The sequence below is a fragment of the Stenella coeruleoalba genome, assembly GCF_951394435.1.
Source record: "Stenella coeruleoalba genome assembly, chromosome: 5".
Classification (NCBI taxonomy): Eukaryota; Metazoa; Chordata; class Mammalia; order Artiodactyla; family Delphinidae; genus Stenella; species Stenella coeruleoalba.
The window spans coordinates 12135101-12148930 of NC_137150.1; the positions used below are offsets into that span (position 1 = coordinate 12135101).

General features: G+C 39.1%; 1 protein-coding gene across 4 annotated transcripts in view; it reads left to right on the top strand.

The window, feature by feature from the left end:
* Window positions 1-13830, top strand: part of ATP2C1 (ATPase secretory pathway Ca2+ transporting 1) — a 117779-nt gene that overhangs the window by 81697 nt on the left and 22252 nt on the right. For all 4 annotated transcript variants that reach the window (XM_079922660.1, XM_079922663.1, XM_079922661.1 and 1 more), the window contains 6 exons: window positions 1889-2013; window positions 3140-3237; window positions 6335-6430; window positions 6520-6609; window positions 8420-8524; window positions 13209-13365. In XM_079922660.1, coding sequence (XP_079778786.1) covers window positions 1889-2013; window positions 3140-3237; window positions 6335-6430; window positions 6520-6609; window positions 8420-8524; window positions 13209-13365 — 671 coding nt within the window. The remainder of the gene's footprint in view (window positions 1-1888; window positions 2014-3139; window positions 3238-6334; window positions 6431-6519; window positions 6610-8419; window positions 8525-13208; window positions 13366-13830) is intronic.

Sequence of the window (13830 nt, forward strand, 5' to 3'; positions counted from 1 at the left end):
AAAAGGTGTAAGAAAAGTCTGGAGACAAAATCTTGGTAGTCTTTTTTTTTGTTTATTTTTTTGCATTCATTAAACAAAATTGAGAAATTCAGAATTTTTAATTTTTTTACCATAATGGCAAAGAAGAATTGACAGAAGAATTTTCATAATTATTAGACAAACCAGAAGATGACTGCAAAGAGACAACCACTGTAGGCTCTAATGATGAAGGTGAAATTGAATCATATAAGTGTAATCTCAACACTGAATGCTTGGATGATGGTACTCTAGATTTTCTCAAACTCCTGAATTTTAATGAGTGAACTGGGTTTTTATTTTTATTTTTTTGCCTGTGCTGTATGGCTTGTGGGATCTTAGTTCCCTGACCAGGGACTGAACCCTGGCCTTTGGCAGTGAAAGTGCTGAGTCCTAACCAGTGGACTGCCAGGGAATTCCCTGAACTGTTTATTTTTAAGGATGAAAGGGGAAGGACAGGCATTCTCTTATAGTTAGTCATTCTACAGCAAGGAATTTGTCATGCAGTATTGTATTACTGAGAAGATGACTGTCCTCAAAGTTATGGACCATTAACATTTCCAGAAGTGTTGCATTTTGAAGAGACAAATGCAAAAAGAAGAACCAGAATTGATAAAGCTAAAACTTGTTAGAAATGGTTTTTGAATTTGAAATCACTGTTTTAAAAGGTGAATATGTTCCACATTTATTCATGACAGTTGAGCAGTTGCATTCAAAGGGCGTTGTCCATTCAGATATATATACTTTCAAATCCAGGAATATAGTTTGGGGTTAAAATTCAAATGAAAATTTCTATTGAAGTTTTTCACAATCCATTTTATTCCTCTGTAAATCATTTCTAAAATGATTTAAATGTAAAGGTCCATTGGATCTAGATTATATTGTAGAAACTGGGCAGTAGAGGGAGTTCAGGGAGCATTGTTAGAATGAAGGATAGGCATGCACCTGTCCTTATCTGTAGCAGAATCAGGAGATATGGAATGGGACAAAAGTAGAGATTTAATTTGAGGTGGTTTTTCTTTTTTAGTATTACGAAGGGAAATAGTGAAGTAATTATTTTTTTTGTTGTGATAAAATGCACATACCATAAAATTTTCCATTTTAAAGTATACAGTTCAGTGAAGTTAAATACATTCATAATGTTACCACCATCACCACCATCTAGTGTCAGAACTTTCTCATCACCCCCAAAAGAAAACCCTGGGCCCATTTTCAGTCATTCCCCATTCTTCCCTCTCCCTACCATCTGGCGACCACTAAACTGCTTTTTGTCTCTTTGGATCTGCTTATTCTTGATATCTCATATAAGTGAAATCATGCAACATGTGTTCTGCTGCTTTCAGTTAGCATGATGTTTTCAAGGGTTTTCCATTCGTAGCATGAATCAGTACTTCATTCTTTTTTATGGCTGAATAGTACTCCCTTGTATGGGCACACCACAGTTTCCCATTCATCAGTTGATGAAAATTTGGGCTCTTTCCATCTTTTGGCTATTGTGAATAATGCTGCTATGAACATTCATGTACAAGTTTTTGTCTGAACACCTGTTATTATCTATATTTATAGATGAGAAACTAAACTACAGAGGTGGAGGCATAATAGCTTGAGGTCACACAGGTGAAAATTGAAGCTGGGGGTACAAATCTAGGCAGTCTGATGTCAGAACCTATATTCTTTAACCACTGTGCTTAACCTGGTAGCTAGTAGGTGTCCAATAAATGTTAATCAGTTTTCCCTCATTTTGAGACCTTTTTTGGGTTTGACAACAACAATTTTACATTTTTAACCTCTGCTTTAAGTAACAGCCAATTGAAATTATTGCTATGGGTACTACTGAATTTATACTTCAATGCTATATCTTTACTGGTTACAGTTTGGCTGTAGCAGCAATTCCTGAAGGTCTTCCCATTGTGGTCACAGTGACTCTAGCCCTTGGTGTTATGAGAATGGTGAAGAAAAGGGCCATTGTGAAAAAACTACCTATTGTTGAAACTCTGGGTAAGTCTCTGGTTAGAGCATGCTTATTCATTGACATGATAGTTTACATCAACAGGGGTCTTTGGGTTTTACAGCTTTTGTCTTAGAGCAGTCCCCAGCCTTTTTGGCACCAGGGACCAGTTTCACGAAAGACAGTTTTTCCACAGACAGGGGGAGGTTGGTGGTGGTTCAGGCGGTAACGCAAGCGATGGGAAGTGATGAAGAGCAGCAGATGAAGCTTCGCTCGTTCACCCACTGCTCACCTCCTGCTGTGTGGCCCCGTTCTTAACAGGCCCTGGGCCGGTACTGGTCTGTGGCCTAGGGGTTGGGGACCCCTGTCTTAGAGGTTTACATGGTGGTGTCTGGCTTGTCGCAATGTTGAGTATGGTTTTAACAACCAAAAAAGGTCATTAAAAATTCATATTACTTGGGTCGGGGAGCTTTAAATCTTTCTGCATCATGGACTGTTCTAATGCTTAAATCATGTAAAAAAAAAAAAAGTAACAAATGAAACCATAGAGTGACAGAGAAATGTTTTCTTTTGACATCTCAAGGAAGATAATTGATAATTATAGATCCTAAAATGTCATTCTTGAGTTGCATTTATTAAGAACAGTAAGCATACAGTAATTATATTGCTGTAACAATTTTATGTGTGATATGAAAATTGTGGTAACTTTATGTATGTTATGAAACTTCTTTTTATTTAGGAATTCAGAAATGTTGAATTTAACTTCTAGTTCGCATTTTAATATTGAGAAGGCAAAAATTCCTTAAAATAATGGCTGAAAAAATTATATGGGTTTATATTATATGGGTTTATATTAAGGTAACCTTGAAACTTTCTAGAAAATGTCACTAGTTTTCACTACATGAAAAGTCACTACATAAAGCTGTTATCAGGTAGCTTTGTAGAAATTCAACTGGAAATAAAGAAAAAGTCAGCATTTATCAGTATCTAATTAAAACTGTTCATACCTCATGATGAAGTAAGCACAGGAGAGAAAACAACCTAAAATTATCCATGAGCTTGATTTGTACAAAATTTCATAGAAGCAGGGCAGGCTTCCAGAGTCTTTGATTTGTTTTTAATGTGAACTTGCATTTTTCCCTGACTCTTGGTGACTTGTAGTGATTTATTCTTTAGGCTGCTGTAATGTGATTTGTTCAGATAAAACTGGGACCCTGACGAAGAATGAAATGACTGTTACCCACGTATTTACTTCGGATGGCCTGCGTGCTGAGGTACTCTATAGACTTTTTTTTTTTAACAGCAGATTTCCCTTTCAGAAGTTTTGGTGTTTAGTGTTCCTAACCATTCTAGTGTCTTTAGAAGGGCTGCAAGTTAGCAGCTGAACATTTTCTGTCCCGTGTGATTCTCCCAAGTCTTGATCCCGCTCCAGTTGTGCAGTCCAGAAACATTGATCCCTCTCGACACCTCTCCGTCTGTCTCCCCTACATCCATCTATTACCAGACTCTGGATGCCTAAATGAAGATGTTTCAGTGGCTTCGCATTGTGACCAGGGTCCTGAAATGGGGCTGCTCACAGCCCTACGTGTTCTGTCGCTTGTTTCCTTCCTCAGCCTGTATCTCTCCTTTGCTCGCCATACACCAAATACATTGACTTTATGGTTCTTTCAGTGTGACAGAATTCCTCCTACTGAAGGACCTTTGCTGCTGTTGTCACTACTTAGGACAGTCTAATGCCTCTTCAACCTTTGCACCTCATTTCCAACCCATTTCTTCAGAAAAGCTTTGCTGACCACCCAGAACTCACCCTGTGTTACACCTTTTCATAGTTCCATACCTCTTAGTTCAGGTGAAATCCTCTGTCCCTCTTCCCATGTAAGTATTGGGTTGGCCAAAAAGTGCCTTTGGTTATTAAGTAAAAATAAAAGACACATTTTTCATTTTCACCAAGAACTTTATTGAACAACGTATTCACCCTTTTGCTCCACTACCTTCTGCCATTTTTCAGGCAACTTCATAATTCCATCTTCCCAAAACTTTTTATCTTTTTGAGCAAAGAACTGTCCCATGTGCCTTTTACAGTCTTCCAGGGAATTGAGATTTTTTCCATTAATATAATTTTGTAAAGACCTTAATAAATGGAAATCCGAAGGTACAATGTCTGGTGAATATGGCAGATGAATCAGAACTTCCCAGCCAAGCTGTAACAGTTTTTGCCTGGTCATCAAAGAAACATGAGGTCTTGCATTATCCTGATGGAAGATTACGCGTTTTCTGTTGACTAATTCTGGACACTTTTCGTCAAGTGCTGCTTTCAGTTGGTCTAATTGGGAGCAGTACTTGTTGGAATTAATCGTTTGGTTTTCCGGAAGGAGCTCATGGTAGAGGACTCCCTTCCAATCCCACCATATATACAACATCACTTTCTTTGGATGAAGCGGCCTTTGGTGTGGTTGGTGGTGGTTCATTTCACTTGCCCCACAATCTCTTCCATTCCACCCTGTTGTACAGTATCCACTTTTTGTTGCCTGTCACAATTTGTTTTAAAAATGAAACATTTTCATTATAAGTAGAGAATCACCTGTGAAAATACGGTCAAGAAGATTTTTTTCGCTTAACCTATGTGGAACCGAAACATCAAAGCAATCAACATAACCAAGCTGGTGCAAATGATTTTCAACGCTTGACTTGGATGTTTTGAGTATGTCGGCTATCTCTCGCGTGGTATAATGTTGATTGTTCTCAATTAATGTCTCGACTTGATCACTGTCAACTTCAACTGGTCTACCCGACCGTGGAGCATCGTCCAGCGAAAAATCTCCAGCACGAAATTTTGCAAACCACTTTTGACACATTCAATCAGTCACAGCACCTTCTCCATACACCGCACAATTTTTTTTTTTGCATTTCGGTTGCGTTTTTACCTTTCTTGAAATAATAAGGCATGATATACTGAAAATGTTGCTTTTTTCCTTCAATCTTCAGTATTAAAATGGCTACACAAAAATTCACCAATTTTAATAAGCCTTATTTTAAATGCACACTGGTATAACAGCTGTCACATACAATCTAACAAAATTGTATTGAATGAAGTTAAAGACAACTAAGTGCTCCTAGAGCCATCTTAGGGAAAAAACTGAACCTTTCGGCCAACCCAATATAATAGAGCAGGATCTCTGTTGCCCAGCACAGGGTCTGCCTCATACTAGTAAATACTTTCTGAAAGAATAAATGAATGGATGAATTAATCTACTTTAAAAATTATACACTGGCAGCCCCTGAAGTGCATGTCAGTGCATGTGCACACGTTCCAATCTCTGGATTGGTATTGGACCTTGTGGGATTTCTGGCTGGAATTTTCATTAACACTATTGATGATGGGAACAGTATTTTAAAATGTATTTATAGCCAATTGTCTGAGCAAAGGAAGCATTTCACAAATAGACAGAAGTTGTACTTAAGTCTATTTAATTCCATTTTACTAGGTCTTAAAATGAGACTATTGATATTTACTGTGTTAGATTTGGTTAAGGATACCCAGTGCTATGTTGAATGTGCCTTTTCTGGATGACTCAGAAGGGTCATTGGGGTTACATGTGCTTATATTATATGGTCCAGGTATGAAAGGTAAGATATAGGTTTCTCTTTTGTTTTAAGCCCATAATTTTATATGTCAAACATTAACTGTTTGTTAATTCCTCTAAACTGTCCTATTTTTATTGTGATATTTAACTTTTCTTTGGCTTGGTTTGTTCTAGCTGTATAGGATAAGTATCTGACTTGTCTCTGATTTTAAAAATTTGCATGTAATATATACTATGTTAAAGTAGTTTGTAAGTGCTAGGGTAAATCACTTGTCTATGAGCCTGCATATTTGCAAAAAGAATTCTACTTTTGTCTAGGTCACAGGTTTGTCATGAATGTTAGATGTGGTAATAGATTTGAATTCTTTGCAAATTGTAGTGTTACATAAATGTAATGTTATATAAATTTAAGCTCACTCTTTATATATAGAGATTTTCATGGTTTATTTATCCTTTCTATAGTATATTGTAAGTAGAGGAAATATAAGGTTATATTAATTATATTAACAATTACGTGTTTCTATTTACAATATACTATGCATTATAATGATTAATTAGCATAATTAGTAGTTAATTATTAGTATAATTAACTGTAGGTTTACCATTGTGGTGAAAATTACTATCTATATTCTTTTATTAATGTTGTTTCAGACAAATTTAAATGCTTTTCTAGGTGTACACACTAACAGTGTCATGATGTATAAAATGAAATGAACGCAACTCATAGCTTTTGGTTTTCGTAAGTATTGTCACTGTCTGCTGGTATTATTGACTCTACATTCCTTAGGTTACTGGAGTTGGCTACAATCCATTTGGGGAAGTGATTGTTGATGGTGATGTTGTTCATGGATTCTATAACCCATCTGTTAGCAGAATTGTCGAGGTAAATATTGCATTCTCTAAGAAAGTGGCTCTCTTCATAATGACTTAGGATGCAGTGATGGGTTCATAGTTTATGTGTATTTCTCTTAGGCGGGCTGTGTGTGCAATGATGCTGTAATTAGAAACAACACTCTAATGGGGAAACCAACAGAAGGAGCCTTAATTGCTCTTGCAATGAAGGTATGTGCCTGGTCTCTCTTCTTTGACATGTGAAAGTATCACCCTCACAAGAGAATGTGAAGCCATAAATTTCAGTATTACTGGCTTTTAGGTGTAGAGTGAAGAAGATTCACATTATTTCATAGTTTTTATTGCCTTTTGGGAACCAATTTTATTCTTCCTGGAAATACAGAGCATAGAGGTTTTTCACTATAACTTTATATCTCCTACATGCAGCATACAAACTCATGACCAGTGACAGTTTTGTTCTTATGAAGTAATATTCTTGTCTTCCATAATATTCAGAGTGTAGTGTGAAAAGCTGTATAAATGTGTGTAATTGCTGATAAATGCCTATTTTCAAATGCGTAAGAGGCAGCATTCTTTAGTATTTCCACATGAAGGTATTAAGGCCAGCATGAGAAGTCAGCTTTACTTTTTCCAGTCTTCCATTTCCTTTCCTTCCCCTTCCTCATTATCAATTTCTTACAGTGAGTGTAGAGTTAGCGTTTGTGTTGGGGAGAAGGGGTGCTGCCCTCAGTGACCCTTTTATCTGTCCCAATTGATCTCCTCTTCTAAGTCCTACAGTTGATTAAATGAGAAACCTAAAAGTCCAACCTGGCATTCCCATAACAAAAATAAAACTACCTTTAAGAGCAGTCTTAGGAAACTTTGAGACTTATATAAAACAGGATGCCTCTAAATGAGGTTGCTTGAATTGAGATTCAATATAGAAAGGTAGGTTGTTGTAACATTTAACTTGATAAAGTAAAATTGGTATTTCTATAATATATACATTATTTCTGTGTCCTTAACAGAAAGGCTCATTCCTTTATCATTTGTTCTCCTTGTAACTAAAACAGCATAGTATAGCTTTTTAAAAGATGTCCGAAGTTAAATAACAAGTATTTATTGTGTTATATTTAACTTTCTCTCTTTGAGAAACAAAGTGTGTGAAACCGCCTCTTTATGGGTGGGGACCTCACAATTTAGGTAGGGAGTCGAGCCGTATGTAAGAAGAGTGCACATTTGGACTTGGGACCTGGACTTTGAAGGGGAGGAAGGATTTAGATGGGGGTGGGGGGATAAGCTAGGGAAAGAGCAAGAATAAAAGCACAGAGAAATAAAAAAGCATGGACTGGATTATGGCTTATGAATTTGGTTAACCCGGATGAAATGAACAGTTTGAGTGGCTCCGAGGGTGGTTAAGTAGGCTGTGTAGTGGGTTACTGGAGGATTTTTGAAAGCTAGGAAGGAGAGTCTGAACATGTTTCAGTAGACAGTAAAAAGCAATAAGCCAGGTTTTTGAATAGTTTAAAGAATATTTTTGAATATTTGGTGGGAAATGCAAAGGGTAAGGAAGGAGAAGAGCTACATGGCATTGGTAGTAGTTGGCATGTCAAGGGGTGGGGCGAAAGGGAGTAGCATGGCAGCAGCCGGCAGGGTAAATTCGAATCCCAGAGAAGCGAGGAGTTGAATCTGAAGCTTCTGTTGATTATAAAGTATGTATTGGCTGGGCACCTTTATTTGTTATCCTGCTTCCTTCCAGAGTTTGAGCCAGTTGAGATTTTAATATAGTCAGTGTTGAAGTTTTGCTCTGTATGTAGTTCAATAGCATGCCCTAGACTTTATCAAACACCTAGGCTTTCATGTTGAACATGTGTGCTGCTGTTCAGAGAAATATGGTAGGTATAGATGGAACACAGCTGTTTGAAAAATAATCCAGGTATCTCTAGCCAGCCTCCCTACAAAGTTGTGACCCTTGTTTCTTTGTTAAAGGAAAAGGTAGTCACGTGTTGGTGAGAATTAACTTTCCTTTTGTGCCATGTAGATGGGTCTTGATGGACTTCAACAGGATTATATCAGAAAAGCTGAATACCCTTTTAGCTCTGAGCAGAAGTGGATGGCTGTTAAGTGTGTGCACCGAACACAGCAGGTATCCTTCCATTTATAGAAAACTTACTCTGTGTTGTTTAACTAGATTACTGTTCTTCATTTATTATCCACCTTTAGATTTAAGCAGTCATTGAGCATAACACAGACCAGCTCTGAAGTGTGTGTGATTCATAGTACACTCATCCCTGGTTGTTTTCATGTTCTCTTTGAATTTATGCATAGACATGTCAGTTTTGCTGCGTGAGCAAACAGCTCAAGTGAGCTGGAGCCTGGTCTCAGTCTCCTGGAGATTGTGACATAAGCCTTTCGACATCTTTTTTGTTCTTGATGACAGGTTTCTGCTGTCTGTGTTTTTCCACTGAAGAATGTCTTGTCTTCAGGCTGAACAAAAACTACATTATTTTGTGGAAACATGGTTACCAAATGTGTATAATTCATGTTAGTTGATCCAGCTTACAAACTGACAAAACGAAATGCACTGATATTTCAAGCTACTACCTTATCTCTGGGTGCTTTAGAAATTTTTACACAGTGCAGTAAGAGTTATGTACAATAGTTATCTACAGTGTATAATCATATCACTCATAGTTGCTATTACCAGCTTGATGCTTACACTTACTTTGGCCTTAAAAATATATAGCTGTTTTTACATTTTCTTTATTAGGAATTAATAAACGGTTATGTGTTTTTACCTGTGAGCAAACATTAGAAACCAGTTACATCTCTGTAGATGGGAGGTAGTGAGAGGATTCTCCCTTGCCCATAATAAGTAGGAAACATTGGTTTTAAATTGCTCGACATTGAACTTGTGCCAGGAACTCTGATGATGAGGGGAAAAAAGATTTCTGTTTAGTCTTTAAAGGAACTTTTATAAACTTCAGGGAAGGGATACAGTTGGAAACAAAACTATAAAAATAAAATGCCTGTTACTTTAAACCTTGTAATGTAAAGCTTTCAAAAATTGCATCAGAGTTAGGTAATTTTTAGCTGATGTCCCTTGTCTATATAGTTACATAGCAAGAATATGTATATGAGTTTATTTGCAAGGTGTATTTCTTTACATTTTATATATGATCACACACTACTTCAAGATAATGTGGCTCATGTAAAGTTCGAAGATTTGACTTCAGCAATTTTGAATCTAACCTCACCAAAGTTGTACATTGACTCTTTTCAGTTGGGGGTAGGGGTAGGGAGTGGCGGGATATAAGTATAGAAAGGGTGTGATTATTCTTTCCATTTGCTGACTTGAAGAGTTTCTCTTAGAAAACAGAATCAACAGATTTAACTAACAAAACCCAAACCCGCTGACCTGACTCAGGATCTAGAAGAGGTCAGCCTGGCACAGATATGAAAAATGTACCAGTTTAAAAACAGCCCCACGGGACTTCCCTGGTGGCACAGTGGTTAAGAATCCGCCTGCTAATGCAGGGGACAGGGGTTTGAGCCCTGGTCTGGGAAGATCCGACATGCTGCGGAACAGCTAAGCCTGTGTGCCACAACTGCTGAGCCTGCGTGCTGCAACTGCTGAAGCCCGCGTGCCTAGAGCCCTGCTCTGCAACGGGAAGCCACCACAACGAGAAGCCGCACACTGCAAAGAAGAGTAGCCCCTGCTCACCGCAACTAGAGAAAGCCCACGGGCAGCAGTGAAGACCCAATGTAGCCAGAAACAAACAAACAAACAAAAAACAGCCTCAGGCTCAAATAGTTTGTCTTTAGAGGACTTTCATTTGAACACGACAGTCTGCATTTATCTCTGAACCTACCAAAATGACAACCAACGAATAAAAGATGAACTAAAAAAGAGGAAGTATGGGAAAGACTTAGGGGGACAGGTATCTTTGAAGGTGGGGCCTAAGGCATGTGGCTAAAAAGAGGAGAGCAGGTTAAAATTCTAATAAGGAACCAGTAGAACTCCCCCACTTACCTTTCTGTTTCTTGAGGCCAGACCAGAAATGTCATCTTGGGGACAAGAGTGGAAGGCAGAATTAAGGTTTAGGACTAAACACAGGGTGATTAAGGGCAAGCCGTTGTCCTAGGTCCTAACTCCACTTTCTCAGAATGCTTGCAGGTAGGTATCCCCATATCCTCATTCTCCAAGTCAGAAGATCGAAGAGTTTTAGAGAAGCTGACTGGTCCTGGGGAGATCCCTACAGTATGGAGTAGTCCTAAATAAGCTCTTTGTTCATTGGTAGAGTTTACCTGCTCCTGGTCTTCGTCTTGTCACTCTACTGTGAGGGCTACCAGTTGATAAACCCTGCAGTGCCCATGGAGTTTCTAGACCTTTATTTGCTTTGGTCTTGAATGTAAATGGACAGACAGGGATTGCGAGATACTTGGGGAAAGCCTTCAGTATGAAAGACACAGACCAAGCCAACAGAGAAAAGGGTCTCAGAAACAAAGATAGTGCTGGATGCTGAAGAAAATTTCCAAAGACCATAAAAAATGACAAGATACTTTAAATAGAATGTTTTTCAAATAAAGTCAAGAAATCTGTCAGAAAGTAGAAAAGTCAAAGAGGTGGACAATACAAAAGGTAAGGTGTAAAAATCAGAGAATTGATGTAGGAGATCCAATATCCACCTAATAGTGGTGACAGAAAATGGGAAGATTTTAGCAAATAACATCAGGAAAATTTCTAGAGGAAGAACTTTAGCTTCTAGAATAAAATTGCCCACCAGCTGCTCGGCACAATGTGTATGTTACAGAGGGGTGGGAGTGAGAGAATAAACACACCAAGGCCCACGATCAAGTAATTTGAGGGCACTTAGCATTCTAAAAGCTTCCAGAGATTGTGGGGTGGGAGGAAGGGCAAGGGGGAGGAGGTCCTACACCAAAGTTTAGGACTTTCCAAATGCAGCACTGCACACTGGAGGCTGGAAGATGATGGAGGAAAGCCTTCAACTGAGGGGCGATCTCTTCCCAGCTGAGCTTACATATGTGGGGGTAAAATAAAAATGTTTCCAAACAAGCCTCAAAGTGTATAGCCCACACAGCTTTTCTTAGATACTGATGGATGTGTTATTCCAAGGTAAGAGTATAAATCAAGGAACAGGGAGACTTAAAACCTCGTGAGTTCTAACCAGCAGAGGGGTGAAGGGAAGCTCCTGGATGCCAGTCATGCAGCAAGCCTGGAAATGAGCCAACTCACACTGGAAAAGGAAGGGAGAGCACAGCCCGAGGAGGGAGTTCTCAGTCATAATATGGGAGTAATGGCTCACCTACTTATTGGATTATGTGAAAAATACATTGAGAAGGGCTTTATATGACATGGAGGAGCTTGGGAATAATGAGTAATAGGTGTAAAGAAAACTAAGCAAATAAAAAAAGAGACAATTATTAACTTTATGAAAGGTAAAACTTGAACAGGAAGAAATATATTTGGCTTCTGTAGGTCATGGAAACAACATCGTACCTTTCTGCTCCCTGTTTCCCCGTAACATCTGGTTACTGCTCACTTGGGGACCACAGAGATGGATGCTCCTCTCAGTGTGAGCTCACACTGTCGTACCAAGGCAGAGGAGGACCACGTTATGCACTGGTTCCTAAATTACATTTGGAAGTGACACAAGTACTGCTCATGTTTATTGGCCAAAGCAAATCACATCTGACTTCAGAGTGGTAAGAGGTGCAGGGAAATACATTTCTACCGTGTGCCTCCAGGGAGAGCTGGGAAGTTTGTGAACTGCTCTGGTGGCCACTTGGCTCAGCAGTGAGGAATTAGAAAGTGAGCAGAATACTGGTGAGTTTTGCTCTGCATGTATTATAACAGTGAGGAGAAGGAGTAGATAGTGGGGGTGGCCAGACGATCACCTGTCACAGTAGGCAGAGTATAAAATTGTTTAGTGAACAAGTAGCAATAAAAACATAATTAAGGGCTTCCCTGGTGACGCAGTGGTTAAGAATCCGCCTGCCAATGCAGGGGACATGGGTTCAAGCCCCGGTCAGGGAAGATCCCACATGTCGTGGAGCAGCTAAGCCCGTGTGCCACAACTACTGAGCCTGTGTGCCACAACTACTGAAGCCCGCGCGCCTAGAGCCCGTGCTCCACAACAAGAGAAGCCACCGCAATGAGAAGCAGGCGCACCGCAACGAAGAGTAGCCCCCGCTCGCCGCAACTAGAGAAAGCCCATGTGCAGCAACGAAGACCCAACCCAGCCAAAAAATAAATTAAAAATAAATAAATTTATAAAGAAATAAAATAAAATTGGTTTGCCTCTGTGGAGTAGGACTGGAGGTGAGGAGGTTTTAGGCAGGGGACTGTGGGTTTTCATTGTAAGTTTTTGTTTATTACTTTGCTAGGGTAAAAAATAAAATGTCTGATAATACCCATAATTACAAGGTGGTTGTGAGAATTAAATGGGGTCACGTGTATACATATAATAGCAGTAGTAGAAAGCCTAAACCATTGCTTGTGGGCTGACGTTAGATCTTTTTCCCTTTCCTGTTACATCGTGAGCTGAGAGTGCCTAGTGTGGAGCTGAGTGTAGCCTTGCCTTCACTGTGGCGCTGAGGGTGTGGAGTAGATACTGTGTTCTAAAGAGGATGCAGAAAACTCCCATGTGAGCTTTTAATTTTCAGAGTTCAAGTGCTGTTCAAAGCCTTAGGCTTGAGTAACTTCCCTGGGGATTATGGGAATGCATGCCGCTTGTTTTTGATTCCAATGGCAGATATATACAAATTGAAATTAACTTGAATTTATTTGCTGTGTTTTTTCTTCTTAGGACAGACCAGAGATTTGTTTTATGAAGGGTGCTTATGAACAGGTGATTAAGTATTGTACTACATATCACAGCAAAGGGCAGACCTTGACACTCACCCAACAGCAGAGAGATCTGTACCAACAAGAGAAGGCCCAGATGGGCTCTGCAGGGCTCAGAGGTAAGGCCATTTCAGCACCGTCCCCTAGGTGAAGAGGTAATGCCTTCTTTTAATTGCAGATGAATTCGTGCTTCACTTCTGAGCTGCACAGCTCTATTCCAGGGTTCGTAGAAGCCTGCCATTTCTGAAGTGTTAGGTTTTAGTTGGCTAATTGTTTCTATGTTCCCAAAACATAAAAAGTTGGGAATGTAGCAAAATATGAAATCTCTGGTTCTTACAGACCTGCAGTGGTCTCTGAGCAGGTGATAGAAATTTTATTTTAGACAAGTTTATCTTGTGAGAACAGGGATAGATAGAAGTAAGGTGGTGTTACTCCTTCCTTATGTTGTCACTGGCTCTTGTTTGTTAATCTAAAATACTTTCCTAAATATTAAAAGACTTAAGCCTCTAATTCTTTAAACTGAGGTGGTTACTTACTTGTTCCTCATCTGCTGACTCCTTCCCTTGCCGATCACCAGAGAGGAA